Raw genomic sequence first — 14,807 nt, 5'->3', positions numbered from 1 at the left:
GTTTACCTTGTGCAAAAGAAGCTCAGGGACAGTGCCCAAGCCCAGAGTTCAAGCCCCAGGACTGCCAAAAATATTTTTTAAAATATTTGTTAATATTCCTATTATTTTAATTACTGTAAATAAAGTAAAAGCAATTCTTTTGGCATAATTACTCTCAGTCACCTTAATATTTTTTGTTGTTTTTTTGCCAGTGCGGTAGCTTGGGGACTCAGGGCCTGAGCACTGTTCCTGGCTTCTTTTTGTTCAAGGCTAGCACTCTACCACTTGAGCCACAGCACCCCTTCTGGCTTTTTCTATATATGTAGTATTGAGGAATCAAACCCAGGGCTTCATGTATAGAAGGCAAGCACTCTTGCCATTAGATCATATTCCCAGCCCCTCCACCTTAATGGCCATATGTTGGAAAAACATTTATTTAGCTTATAAAGTCAATGGATGGTTGGAATATGGAATCTTTTCCCCTCAATTCTTGATCCTCCAGATCTCAGCCTCTGTCTGAAGCATCTAGGAAGACAGGCCTAAGCCACTGGTACTTAACTATTACAAGTTTTGGGAACTCAATGGATTTTCCCCCCCAGTCTTTTTTTTTACAATGGTCTTTGATCTGATACCATCAACCAATTGTTCTGGGAATATTTCTACAACTCACCTGGACAGAACTTTCTGCTTCCATATAAATGATGGTGACAATATCCTGTTCACTGCTGTTGACTAAAAAATAACCAGATCCTTCTACAAGGCTAAATATTTCCTATGGAAAAAATGGACAAACAATATTCTATTCTCTTCCTTTTATAAATAACTTAAAGAAGGGGCTGGGGATATAGCCTAGTGGCAAGAGTGCCTGCCTCGGATACACGAGGCCCTAGGTTCGATTCCCCAGCACCACATATACAGAAAACGGCCAGAAGCGGCGCTGTGGCTCAAGTGGCAGAGTGCTAGCCTTGAGCAGGAAGAAGCCAGGGACAGTGCTCAGGCCCTGAGTCCAAGGCCCAGGACTGGCCAAAAAATAAAAATTAAAAAAAAATAACTTAAAGAAAATAGCTTCTACCTATCTAAGAGGAATAGAGATTAAGGAACTAAGGTGAATGAATTAAAAAAAATGATAAGCATACTGAAGCTATTTGCTTGTGATATATATATACATATATATATCAACAATTTCAACATATCAACATATACGAGAGCTTTCCAATTGCTGTGCTCTTAATTTTTTTTTTTTTTTTTTGGCCAGTCCTGGGCCTTGGACTCAGGGCCTGAGCACTGTCCCTGGCTTCCTTTTTGCTCAAGGCTAGCATTCTGCCACTTGAGCCACAGCGCCACTTCTAGCCGTTTTCTGTATATGTGGTGCTGGGGAATCGAACCCAGGGCCTCATGTGTATGAGGCAAGCTTTCTCACCACTAGGCCATATCCCCAGCCCTGTGCTCTTAATTTTAATAACCTCTCCTCCAATAGGATTCCATTTAACCAGACCCATAAACCTTCTACCTTCACATCTGGGTGGTTGTATATGGTGGCATTCTCTGGCAGTACAGCTACATCATCCACCAAGAGCAGCTCCACTGTTGCAGATCTGGGCAAGTTGCAAATTTCCTAGCAAAGTAACAATCACACAAAGGTGAATATGAACTTCTACTTCCTCAGATCAGAAAGAGAAAGTTCTAGTACTCATTCAAGTGCTAAAGATAATGGCTCATGCCTATAATCCTAGCAACTCTGGAGGCTGACATCTGAGGATTGAGGTTTGAAGTCATCTTAGGCAGGAAAGTTTGTGAAACTCCAATTAACCACCAAAAAGCTGAAAGTGGAAATGTGGCTCAAGTGGTAGACTGTTACTCTTGAGTAAAAAAGCTTAAGGATAACACTTTGGCCCTGAGACCAAACACCCCCTCCAAAAAAAAAAAAAAAAAAAAAAGATAACAGAATCACACGGTTTCACAGTTCTCTATATTAATTGTAAACAACTTCTATTAAACAGCCTTAATTATCACATACATGTATATTTCTTTTTTAGATGGGGTTTTTGTGTTTTGTTTTGTTTTGTTTTGTTTTCTTTGCCAATCCTTGGGCTTGAACTCAGGGCCTGAGCACTGCCCTTGGCTTCTTTTTGCTCAAAGCTAGCACTCTGTCACTTGAGCCACAGTGCCACTTCCAGCTTTTTCTATATATGTGGTGCTGAGGAATTTAACTCAGGGCTTCATGTATACAAGATGAACACTTTAACACTAGGCTGTATTCCCAGCCCCTAGATGAGGTTTTTCTATGTAGCTCAGGATGGAATCACAGGCATGTACAACTACCCAGCCCTGATTTAAGGTTTCTTTCTTATCCTTCTCTGCTGATACTGGGGTTTGAACTCAGGACTTTGAGCTTGTTCACCTTGATTGCTTTGCGGTAGCTCTACCAATTGAGCCATTCCTCCAGCCCAGCTTTTAGCTGGTTGAAGATGGAATCTCTTAGACTTTTCTGCCCAGGTCAACCTCTTGAATAGCTATAGGATTACAGACAGAGGCACCAGCACCTGGTTTAATTTATGTTTCTTGTAATCTCCATTCATTATCAGTTGGGTATAGTGGCATATACCTGTAACATAGAAATCTGGAAGCTAAAGCAGGAAGACGCAGAGTTTGAGGCCAGCCTAGACTACATAGCAAGATCCTGTCTCAACCTCCCTCAACTCCCCTGCCTCAAAAAATAGGTAATAATCTCCACTCACCTTTGGGCTCTTTTTCTCTGAATAACCCACAAAATTGACTCCAATGAGTACGGTCCCTTTTATCTGACGTACTTTAAGTATCTGGTGACCTGGAAACATACAGAAAGATACTCTATGAGAAACAATACCAGAGCCAGGCATAATGGCTATAGCCTGTAATCACAGCACCAGGGAGTTGAAGGCAAAACTGAGTTCTAAGTTAGCCTGAGCTACATAGCGAGATCCTACTATAGAGTGCTTGCCTAGCTTGTCCAAGGCCCTGGATTTAAACCTTAGCACAGTGAAAGAAAAAAAAAAAGTAGAGTATGAAAGTGTCACCAGAAAACCAAATTCTGTTCAATTTTTTTTCCAAAATGCATTTTATTGTGAGATAAAAACACTGATGGGGATACATACAAAAGAATGAAAACTGGGCTTTTGTGCTAACCATGCCATTTTGTTCCTATATGACTCTGAGCAACTAATCTACCTGCTGGGCATGGGTAGCTCCTGCCTATAATCCTAGCTACTCAGGAGGCACAGATTTGAGGAGCTCAGCCCAAAGGCAGCCAGGCAGGAAAGTCCATGAGACTCATACCTCTAATTAGCTAATTAGCTAAACAAAAGAAAGAACGGAAGAAAGGAAGAAAGAAAGAGAGAGAGAAAGCTGGAAGTGGAGCTATGGCTCAAGTGATAGAGTACTAGCCTTACGCACAAAAAGCCTTAGGGATAGCACCCTAGGACCAACACCCCCTCCTCCCCCCAAAAAATCTAAAATTCTTTTCAACTGTGAAGGTCTATAAATTAAAAATAAGCTCAAAATGAGGAAATTTTTGTTCAATTTACATATGGAAGTGACAGGATCGTCCTTTGGGAAGGTCCTTTTATCTTTTTTTTTTTTTTTTTTGCCAGTCCTGGGGCTTGAACTCAGGGCCTGAGCACTGTCCCTGGCTTCTTTTTGCTCAAGGCTAGCACTCTGCCACTTGAGCCACAGCTCCACTTCTGGCTTTTTCTATATATGTGGTGCTGAAGAAACCCAGGGCTTCATGTATATGAGGCAAGCAAGCACTCTACCACTAGGCCATATTCCCATCACCCCCCCCCTTTTTTTTTTTTGCCAGTCCTGGGGCTTGAACTCAGGGCTTGAGCACTGTCCCTGACTTTTTTTTTTTTTCTCAAGGCTAGCACTATACCTCTTGAACCACAACACCACTTCTGCCTTTTTCTGTTTAGGTTGTACTGAGGCATCAAACCTAGGCCTTCATTCATGCTAGGTAGGCACTCTACTACTAAGCCACATTCTCAGCCTAGACCTTTTATTCTTCTAGCTTGTTCTGTTTATGTAAATGTCATGTCACCTATTAAAAATGTTAAAGGGCTTATCATTCTTTTTTTTTTTTTTTTTTTTGGCCAGTCCTGGGCTTTGGACTCAGGGCCTGAGCACTGTCCCTGGCTTCCTTTTGCTCAAGGCTAGCACTCTGCCACTTGAGCCACAGCGCCATTTCTGGCCGTTTTCTGTATATGTGGTGCTGGGGAATTGAACCCACGGCCTCATGTATACGAGGCAAGCTCTCTTGCCACTAGGCCATATCCCCAGCCCAGGGCTTATCATTCTTAACTTAGTTTTATAGTTTTTTTTGGGTTTTTTGGTATTGGGGATCGAACCCCAGACGTTGCACTTTCGAGGCAAGCACTTTGCCACTGAGCTACCTCCCAGTCCAGTTTTATATTTTTTTGTTTTGTTTTGTTGTGCTGGGTATTGAACCCAGAGATGTGTGTGTGTATGTAGAGAGAAAGACTGTGTGCCAGTCCCAGGTCTTCAACTAAGTAAGGGCTAGGCCCTGTCTCTTAGAGTTTTTGCTCAAGGCTAGTGCTCTACCACTTGAGCCAAAGCTCCACTTCTGGTCTTTTGGCAGTTAATTGGAGACAAGAGTGTCACAAACTTTCCTGCCCAAGCTGGCTTTGAATCACTATCTTCAGATCTCAGCCTCTTGAGTTGTTAGGATTACAGGTATGAGCCTCTGGTGCTCAGCTTTATCTTCATTTTTTTCTTTTTTGTCATCCAGTTGTGGGTCTTGAACTCAGGGCTTGGGTACTGTCCCTGAGTTCTTTTGTTCAAGACAAGCATTCTACCACTCTGATCCACAGCATCACTTCTGGTTTTCTGGAGGTTAATTAGAGATAAGAGTCTCATGGTCTTTTCTGCCTGGGCTGGCTTCTAACCGCAATCCTCAGCTCTTAGACTCCTGAGTAGCTAGAATTATAGGTGTAAGCCACCCAGTCTCTCTCTCTCTCTCTCTTTCTCTCTCTCTCTCTGACTCCTTAGTAGCTAGAATTATAGGTATAAACCACCCAGCTTTTCTCTCTCTCACTTTATCTCTTCCTTTCTTTCTTCGTCCCTCCTTCCTTCCTGCCCTTTTCTCCCTCCCTCCCTTTATCTCTCTCCTTCTCCTTTCTGTCCCTCACCTTCCCTGCTCTTCCCTCCCTTCAAATCTCTTTTTTTGTGGTGCTGGGATAGAACCTATGGCCTTAATACATGCTGTGTAAATGTGCTATTACTGAATCACATCTCCAGCTCTATTATTACATTTTATTTATTTAATTTTTAGCTAGAGATTGTTTTATTGTTACACAGAGAATGCAGAAATTCATCCTGTTGCCTGATGTAGTCCTTAGGTTTCTGCACAGGACTGTTTACAAAGCACTTCTCATGTCAAAACATCCTAGCTGGGCTGGGAATATGGCCTAGTGGCAAGAGTGCTTGGCTCTTATACATGAAGCCCTGGGTTTGATTCCTCAGCACCACATATATAGAAAAATGGTGCTGTGGCTCAAGAGGCAGATTGCTAGCTTTGAGTAAAAAGAAGCCAGGGACAGTGCTCAGGCCCTGAGTTCAAGCCCCAGGACTGGCAAAAAAACAAAAACAAAAAAAACACCACCATCCTAGCTATATATCAACTCCTAGAGGAACTGTGTACAAGCAGGGAAGTGGTTGCTTGATTTGCTAAGGTTGGCAGGGGAGGCATTGAAATGGATTCCTAATTTCTAGACCCTTGCTTGGTTTCCTGACTTCCAGACTGCCTGAATTACAGACCCAGCTACACTGCTATTTCATCCACTTCCTAACCATCAAAGAGTAGTGGTGGTGGCTGGTGGTGGCTTCCACGAGAATACCTTTATGTTTTCTAAAAAAAAAAATACTGCCCCCCCAAACTCCACCAATATCCAGGGCATGGCTCAAGTGGTACAGTATGACTAGCAAATGCAAAGCCTTGAGTTTAAACCTTAGTAGGATTTTTTTCTTTTGTGCCAGTCCTGGGGCTTGATCTCAGGGCCTAGACACTGTCTCCCATCTTTTTTGATCAAGGCTAGTGTTCTACCACTTGAGCCACAGCTCTACTTGTAGCTGTTTTGGTGATTAATTAGAGACAAGTGTCTCACAGACTTTACTGCCTGAGCTAGCTTTGAATCAAGATCCTCAGCTCATGGGCTGGGGATATGGCCTAGTGGCAAGAGTGCTTGCCTCTTATACATGAGGCCCTGGGTTCGGTTCCCCAGCACCACATATACAGAAAATGGCCAGAAGTGGTGCTGTGGCTCAAGTGGCAGAGTGCTAGCCTTGAGCAAGAAGAAGCCAGGGACAGTGCTCAGGCCCTGAGTCCAAGCCCCAAGACTGGCAAAAAAAAAAAAAAAAAAAAAAAAAAATCCTCAGCTCAGCCTCCTGAGTATCTAGAATTGCATGCATGAATCAGCTTAAACCTTAGTAATTTAAAAAAGCCGAAACAACTCTTCACCAAAAAACATAAAACCTAACTATTCAAGATTAAAGTTGGTGCATAATAAAATTCAAAATTAAGTCCTCATCTGTAAGACAATTCTTAATTTGAACCACTTAGCAGGTATTCCATGTGAAAGGATGTATAAGTTTCTACAATACCATGTAGTTGGGTCTGTCCACTGCCATCATCTTTGGCTACCATCTCCATTGACTTATAATCTTCAAAATAGGCTAGTGTCTCATTGGAAGATTTCCATTCTAGTATCAGTGAACTGAAATTATCAAACTTTCTCCTATGTTGATCAAATACTGCTAGTTCCAGGACTGTGTCCCTCAGGCTTGATACAGGAATCTGCATTAAAATAAAAATTAGGGAAAGAAAAAAACACAAATCAATAGACTTAGAGATGGTAAGATATCCTTTCATCTTTCTATTTTGACAAATTTCAGATCTATATAAAAAAACAGAATAATGAATGTCTATACAAAATCTCACCTGGATTCACTCATTCTTCTCGTGCTGGTACTGGGGCTTGAACTAAGGGCCTGGAAATTTTTTCTGAACTTTTTTGCCCAAGGCTAGTGATCTACCACTTGAGCCACAGCTTCACTTTCAGCTTTTTGCTGGTTAATTAGGCATAAGAATCTCACAGATTTGTGAGAAGCCTCATACTGGGTTTGAACTTTCTCAGATCTCAACCTTCTAAATAGTAATTATAGACCTGAGCCATGTTCACCTTTAAATTTTTTAAATTTTGTTTTAAGTCTGTTAAGCATTTAATAGCACATATGTAATCCTAGCTATTCAGGAGACTGGGGCAGTAGGATCCAGAGACAACCTGGATTACATAGTAGCTAGATTCTATCTCAAAATAAGACAACCACAAAGGAGCTGGGGATATGGCCTAGTGGCAAGAGTGCTTGCCTCCTATACATGAGGCCCTGGGTTTGATTCCCCAGCACCACATATACAGAAAACGGCCAGAAGTGGCGCTGTGGCTCAAGTGGCAGAGTGCTAGCCTTGAACAAAAAGAAGCCAGGGACAGTGCTCAGGCCCTGAGTCCAAGGCCCAGGACTGGCAAAAAAAAAAAAGACAACCACAAAAAATGTCTAGCTAGTACATAAATTAGAAGTATATATAAAGTTCGGTGGGAAGTACACTGTATTTGTGAGAGTAGAATTTTGCCGGTTCTAACTCAAAACAGCCATATAAAAATATAAACAAAGCCTGATGTTAGTGGCTTATGCCTGAAATCCTAGCTACTCATGAGTCTGAGATCTGAGGATGGTAGTTCAAAGCCAGCTCAGGCAGGAAAGTCCGTGAGACTCTTATCCCCAATTAACCAGCAGAAAACTGGAAGTGGAGCTGTGGCTCAAAGTGGTAGAGCACTACCCTAGAGCACAAAGAGCGTCAGGGACAGTGCCCAGACCCTAAGTTCAAGCCCCATAACTGATGAGAGAGAGAGAGAAAGAGAGAGAGAGAGAGAGAGAGAGAGAGAGAGAGAGAGAGAGAGAGAGAGAGAGAGAGAGAGAGAGAGAGAACTATTTGGAAATTATTTAGGAAAATCTAAATGTCTATTTCCATAACCATAGTCTAAGTACAGTAACAAAATCCAGTGTAGTCAGTTCTAACTTTTTCTCTCCCTTCTCAGACACCATCAGAGAAAAAGTAAGAAATAATGTAGTTCCCTTAGCTTTAATAGAAAAGCTGTATTTCAGACCTTTTGATCTAAAGTATGAAAGACAAATATTTGTCGAAAACATTCTCCCTACTCACCAGTTGTTTGTTGTGCTGTGGCAGAGGGCACGGCTGGGCACCAGCTGGCACCTTATATACTGGTGTCACTGACATACTAGCAGGGTGGGCGCATATGAAACGCACCTGCACAGCCTCTATAGCTGGACTAGGGTTCAGAACACCTGGGTGATTTCCAATTCGGAATGTGAGAACCTTTAAGAAAATATCAGAGTAAGAGATAATTGTGGGTGGACATTTGATGTGTTGATTCCAACATAGTAGTCTAGATGTGTTTCAGTTGTTCAAATTGCATTCTAGAGAGTCCTTTTGGAAATTATAATCAGACAAATCCTTAAGGACATTATAGTTTTTAATTATCTGTGCCTTTGGGACATTGAAGTTATCATGGAAATTTGAAAACAAATGGGATTTTAAAAGTCTAACTTTGACTAAATAGTTTCTTCCAACAAACATTTTTGTGGCATCCAGACTATGATGACTCCCCTCAAAAGGCCTTGCTCGGGATGGGGAAATTCCAGAAACAGAGACTTGGAGTGGATTGGGGAATTGATTGATTTCTTTTTTTTTATTTTTTTTTTGGCCAGTCCTGGGGACTGGACTCAGGGCCTGAGCACTGTCCCTGGCTTCTTCTTCTTTTTTTTTTTTTTTTTGGCCAGTCCTGGGCCTTGGACTCAGGGCCTGAGCACTGTCCCTGGCTTCTTCCCGCTCAAGGCTAGCACTCTGCCACTTGAGCCACAGCGCCGCTTCTGGCCGTTTTCTGTATATGTGGTGCTGGGGAATCGAACCTAGGGCCTCGTGTATCCGAGGCAGGCACTCTTGCCACTAGGCCATATCCCCAGCCCCTATGGATTGGGGAATTGAATACCAGGTTACTAGAATTGGGTGGATAGGAGTGAAGCTCAGGAGAACACCAAAACCTGGAATGTGTTCTGGTCAATATTACCTTGTTTACCACAATTATAATAATCTGTAATCATTAAACACTAATTCTGCTTCTGTATGCCTGCTTGCTTGCTTTGTCTAGCTTGCTCAACCATCTGCATGTGTTTTTTGCCTTTAAAAACCTGGGCCAGGGCTGGGAATATGGCCTAGTGGCAAGAATGCTTGCCTTGTATACGTGAAGCCCTGGGTTCAATTCCTCAGCACCACATATATAGAAAAGGCCAGTAGTGGTGTTGTGGCTCAAGTGGCAGAGTGCTAGCCTTGAGCAAAAAAAAGCCAGGGACAGTGCTCAGGCCCTGAGTCCCAAGCCCTAGGACTGGCAAAAAACAAAACCAAAACAAAACCCGGGCCTAACTGAAGCTCAGGGCTCACTTTGTTCCCCGAATGGTGGAGTGCAGTCACCATGCAGTAAGTAAAACCCTAGCCCGATTCACTGAGTGTCTTGGAGTCTCCTTTGAATTCAGGATAAAACACCGCTGGTCTCGCTGTGGGTTAGAGTCCCACATTGGTGACTGCGATACAACAATTTTGTTACTAGTTGGTAAAAGTAGAAAAACTAATTTGTGTTTCAACTTATCTCTAGTAGAAATATAATAAATAACAGTATATAAAAACAAAAAAAAATTGGGCTGGGGATATAGCCTAGTGGCAAGAGAGTTTGCCTTGTATACATGAGGCTCTGGGTTTGATTCCCCAGCACCACATATACAGAAAACGGCCAGAAGTGGCGCTGTGGCTCAAGTGGCAGAGTGCTAGCCTTGAGCAAAAGGAAGCCAGGGACTGTGCTCAGGCCCTGAGTCCAAGGCCCAGGACTGGCCAAAAAAAAAAAAAAAAAATTAAAATTAGGCTGGTGTCTCACACCTATAATCTTAGCTACTTAGGAGGATGAGATCAGAGGATTGAAGTTTAATGCCGGCCCAGGGAGGAAAGTCTGTAAGACTCTTGCCTCCAATTAACCACCAAAAAAAAAGCCAGAAGTGGAACTGTGGTTCAAGTGGTAGACTACTACACTTGAGCAAAAAAGCTAAGGGACAGCACGCATGCCCTGAGTTCAAGCCCCAATACTGGCATAAATTTTTTTTAAAAGATTGAAAAAAAAAAAAGAAATTAGAGAATTCCAAATGAGGTTTAAGTAGGCATGAGATTACTAATAGCTCACTCAATAAACTAGGAAAAGGATAAAACTACTACAACATAATAGAAGCTTTATTTGAAAAACCCATACTTGGGGCTGGGAATATGGCCTAGTGGCAAGAGTGCTTGCCTCCTACACAGGAGGCTCTCGGTTCGATTCCCCAGCACCACATATATGGAAAACAGCCAGAAGGGGCGCTGTGGCTCAGGTGGCAGAGTGCTAGCCTTGAGCGGGAAGAAGCCAGGGATGGTGCTCAGGCCCTGAGTCCAAGGCCCAGGACTGGCCAAAAAAAACCAAACAGATTTATCAGGTTGGGAATGTGGCTTAGTGGTAGGTAGATTGCTTGCCTCACATGCATGAAGCCCTGGGTTTGATTCCTCAGTACCACAAAAGCAGAAAAAGCCAGAAGTGGTATTGTGTCTCAAGTGGTAGAGTACTAGCCTTGAGCAAATGAAGCTCAGGGATAGTGCCCAGGCCGAGTTCAGACTCAAGACTGGCAAAAAGAAAAAAAAAAAAAAAAAAAAAAAAGAAGAAGAAGAGGAGGAGGAAGAGGAGAAGAAAAAGAAGAAAACAGCTTTATCATTAGTGTCACTGGTGCCTTTCATGTACCTATATGAAAATAATTCCAATAGATTTATTTCCTTGTAGGAGGGATGAAAATAAATGAGTTTCTAAGTTCAATAAGTGTCAAAGAAGTGAGAAGATATTCTTTGGAGCTTATTTATTTATTTATTGGCCATTCCTGGGGCTTGGACTCAGGGCCTGAGCACTGTTGCTGGCTTCTTTTTGCTCAAGGCTAGCACTCTGCCACTTGAGCCACAGCACCACTTCTGGCTGTTTTCTGTATATGTGGTGCTGGGGAATTGGACCCAGGGCCTCATGTATACGAGGCAAGCACTCTTGCCACTAGGCCATATCCTCAGCCCCTGGAGCTTATTTTTATAGGCAGAATCTTAAGAGGAATCAAGTGTGGCAGTACATACCTATAATCCCAGCATTTAGGAGGCAGAGGCAGAAGGATCAAGAGTTTAAAGCTTGCCTGGGCTATATAACAAGACTGCCTCCACCTATCCCTCCTACCCCCAAATCTTAGAGGAAACCTGAATGTCCATCATATGAAAACAGGTTTATAAAGTTTTTGTCAATGAGCTCAATAAGTAAACAAGCAATGTTAAAAATGTTGGCTTGATGAAGCGCGCACTGGTGGCTCATACTTGTAATCCTAGCTACTCAGAAGCTGAGATCTGAGACTCTTATCTCTAGTTAATCACGAGAAAACCAGAAATGGCACTGTGGTTTAAGGCGCAAAAACCACCTTGAATTATTTAGTAGACTATTAAATGAACTTACTGAAACCACTGGGTACATGTAACAAACAATAAGAATAAACAATAGTCCTCTAATCAATAATTAGAAATTTTCCATCTATAACTGAGTATAGTGGGGTATGCCTGCAATCCCATCTCTGAGGAAGCACAGGCAGGAAGATGGAGATTTGAAGCCAGCCTGGGCTACATATAAGGTTCTGACTAAAACAACAACAACAACAATCATGGTTTTCTTTCTAATTAAAATACCAAATCTACTGGAATCTTTAAAGGAATGGCTATAAGCCCAAAGGAGTTGGAATATTGTAGTGTAAGTGCCAATATAATGTTAGAAAATGACTTTTTCTTTCTTTTTTTTGCCATTCCTGGGCCTTGGACTCAGGGCCTGAGCACTGTCCCTGGCTTCTTCCCGCTCAAGGCTAGCACTCTGCCCCTTGAGCCACACCACCGCTTCTGGCCGTTTTCTGTATATGTGGTGCTGGGGAATCGAACCTAGGGCCTCGTGTATCCGAGGCAGGCACTCTTGCCACTAGGCCATATCCCCAGCCCCCAAAAATGACTTTTTCTTTACCTGTTCCCCTAAATGAAGGCACAGGACTCGGTAGATATACTGGTTCTGTTTTCTCTTAGCTGGAAGCCGGACTTCTGTTATTCCAATCTTCTCTGTCTCTTCTACGCTTAGCTCCAGGAAAAACCGGGAGGGCTCCAAGATCCACGGACGTGGGCCCCCTTCAAATACCATTTCCTTCACAGATTTCCAGGTCACCAGAGCCACTTCCACAGGGTTTAGGGCCTTAAAGAAATTAATCCTTGGTTGGTTAAGAAAAAAAAGTGGGGTTTTTTTTTTGGTTAATTTTTATTATTTATTTGTTCTTTTTTTTTTGCTAGTACCAGAGTTTAAGCTCAGTTTCACACTAGCTTGGCTTACTTGTGTGGCTGGCGCTCTACTAGTCGAGTTATAGCCTGACTTTTTGGTTGTTAATTGGACATCTCACAGACTTTTCTGCCTCAGCTGGCATTAAACTGAGATCCTTTGGGTTTCAGCCTCCTGAGTAGCTAGGTTATTACAGGTTTGAGACACCAGATTCTGGTGTTTTGCTATTTGAGAGACTCTTGATGTTTCCCAGGCTGATCTTCAATGGCTAGGGTTAAGAGAACTTCCTGGGACTACAGGCACACCATGTTTGGCTCAACAGTATATGTGTGCATGTGCAAATGCACATGTGTGTGTGTGTGTGTGTGTGTGTATACACAGAGGCTTGAACTCAGGACCTTGAGCTCTTGCTTGACAGCTGGTGTTCTTCACTTGGTTGGCTCAACAGTTTGGTAACTAGTTTAGATAAGCAGAAAAACTAGTTATCTGAATGTGTAGAAACTGGCATTAGATTTAATTTTCAAATTAAGAGGCATTTCTGTCAAGTTGCTCACTTGGAAAGCCTCTCAATCAGTGCAGTAATTTATATCTTACTCATGGCTGCAGGGTACACTGATTCTAAACCACAACTACTTTGTCATCCTCTATACTTATGTTATTATAGCGTTTATCTCCACCATTTATTTGTACACTTCTTCATTTCCTAATGCCATTTAGATGTGTAAGGCTAATGATCCTTGTGTGCTCTAGCTGTATGAACTCATTAAGGGATGAGATTATCGCCTACCTAATTTCTTTTCAATTTTCTTTTCTTCTCTCCCTTTCTCTCTCAATGATACTGAGGATTGAACTCAGGACTTTGTGCCTGCTAAGCTCTACCACTTGAGACAGTCTTGGTCCTTTATCTTTTTCCAAATAGGGTCTTATCTTTTGCCCAGATTAGTCTCAGATCATAATCTTCTAGGTGGTTTTCCAAGTAGCTAGAATTATAGACATGTACTATCACACCAAGCTTAGTTTTTTGTTTTCTTTTTTTTGCCAGTCCTGGGGCCTGAACTCAGGGCCTGAGCATTGTCCCTGGCTTCTTTTTGCTCAAGGCTAGCACTCTACCACTTGAGCCACAGCACCACTTCTGGCTTTTTCTATATATGTAGTACTGAGGAATCAAACACAGGGCCTCATGTATATGAGGCAAGCACTCTACCACGTGGCCATATTCACAGCCCCTGTTATTTTTTGTTTGTTTTTTGCCAGACCTGGGGCTTTGACTCAAGAACTGAGCACTGTCCCTAGCTTTGTTATGCTCAAGGCTAGCACTCTACCTCTTGAGTCACAGCGCCACTTTGGCTTTTTCTGTTATGTGGTGCTAAGGAATTGAACCCAGGGCTTCATGTATGCTCAACAAGCACTCTACCGCTAAGCCACACCCCCAGCCCCCCAAGCTTAGTTTTGAGATAGAGTCTCACTAACTTTTGCCTGGGTTGGCCATGAACCTAATCCTGCCTCTGCCTCCTGACAGTTGCTGGGATTACAGGTATGCACCAACATACACAGCTATTATACCTACATTTTAAAAATAGATTTTTTTTCTCAATGGGTTTAGTACAATGCTTTGTATATAAAAGGTATTGTAGGGCTGGGAATATGGCCTAGTGGCAAGAGTGCTTGCCTCGTATACATGAAGCCCTGGGTTCAATTCCCCAGCACCACATATACAGAAAACAGCCAGAAGTGGTGCTGTGGCTCAAGTGGTAGAGTGCTAGCCTTGAACAAAAAGAAGCCAGGGACAGTGCTCAGGCCCAGAGTCCAAGGCCCAGGAGAAGCAAAAAAAAAAAAAGGTATTGTAAATAACTGCATAACCATAAGTCATCATTTTAGGTAGCAATAGAGGTATAAATCAGTGGTAGAGCACAAAGCTGGTTTGCTTTCCAGCACAGAAAAACTAAACAAACAAAAAACTAAAATAAGCAAATTATCTTTCACTTATTTTTTCCTAACCGACTACCCAGATTTACTGTCAAAAACTTTATTATAGGGGCTGGGGATATGGCCTAGTGGCAAGAGTGCCTGCCTCGGATACACGAGGCCCTAGGTTCGATTCCCCAGCACCACATATACAGAAAACGGCCAGAAGCGGTGCTGTGGCTCAAGTGGCAGAGTGCTAGCCTTGAGCGGGAAGAAGCCAGGGACAGTGCTCAGGCCCTGAGTCCAAGGCCCAGGACTGGCCAAAAAAAAAAAAAAAAAAAAAAAAAAACTTTATTATAGCCAGGTGCTGGTGGCTCACACCTGTATTCC

General features: G+C 42.6%; 1 protein-coding gene across 1 annotated transcript in view; it reads right to left on the bottom strand.

The window, feature by feature from the left end:
* The window catches only part of Nup210l (nucleoporin 210 like), an 89,695-nt gene that overhangs the window by 38,307 nt on the left and 36,581 nt on the right, over window positions 1–14,807 (bottom strand). Inside the window, exons 15-20 of the mRNA XM_048358094.1 lie at window positions 12,210–12,431; window positions 8,252–8,425; window positions 6,634–6,826; window positions 2,718–2,806; window positions 1,490–1,594; window positions 650–751 (exon numbers count right to left, since the gene is read on the bottom strand). Coding sequence (XP_048214051.1) covers window positions 650–751; window positions 1,490–1,594; window positions 2,718–2,806; window positions 6,634–6,826; window positions 8,252–8,425; window positions 12,210–12,431 — 885 coding nt within the window. The remainder of the gene's footprint in view (window positions 1–649; window positions 752–1,489; window positions 1,595–2,717; window positions 2,807–6,633; window positions 6,827–8,251; window positions 8,426–12,209; window positions 12,432–14,807) is intronic.

Source organism: Perognathus longimembris, chromosome 11, assembly GCF_023159225.1.
Source record: "Perognathus longimembris pacificus isolate PPM17 chromosome 11, ASM2315922v1, whole genome shotgun sequence".
Classification (NCBI taxonomy): domain Eukaryota; kingdom Metazoa; phylum Chordata; class Mammalia; order Rodentia; family Heteromyidae; genus Perognathus; species Perognathus longimembris.
Note: the sequence above shows the minus strand (reverse complement) of the source record. Positions and strands in the feature narration are given on the sequence as shown.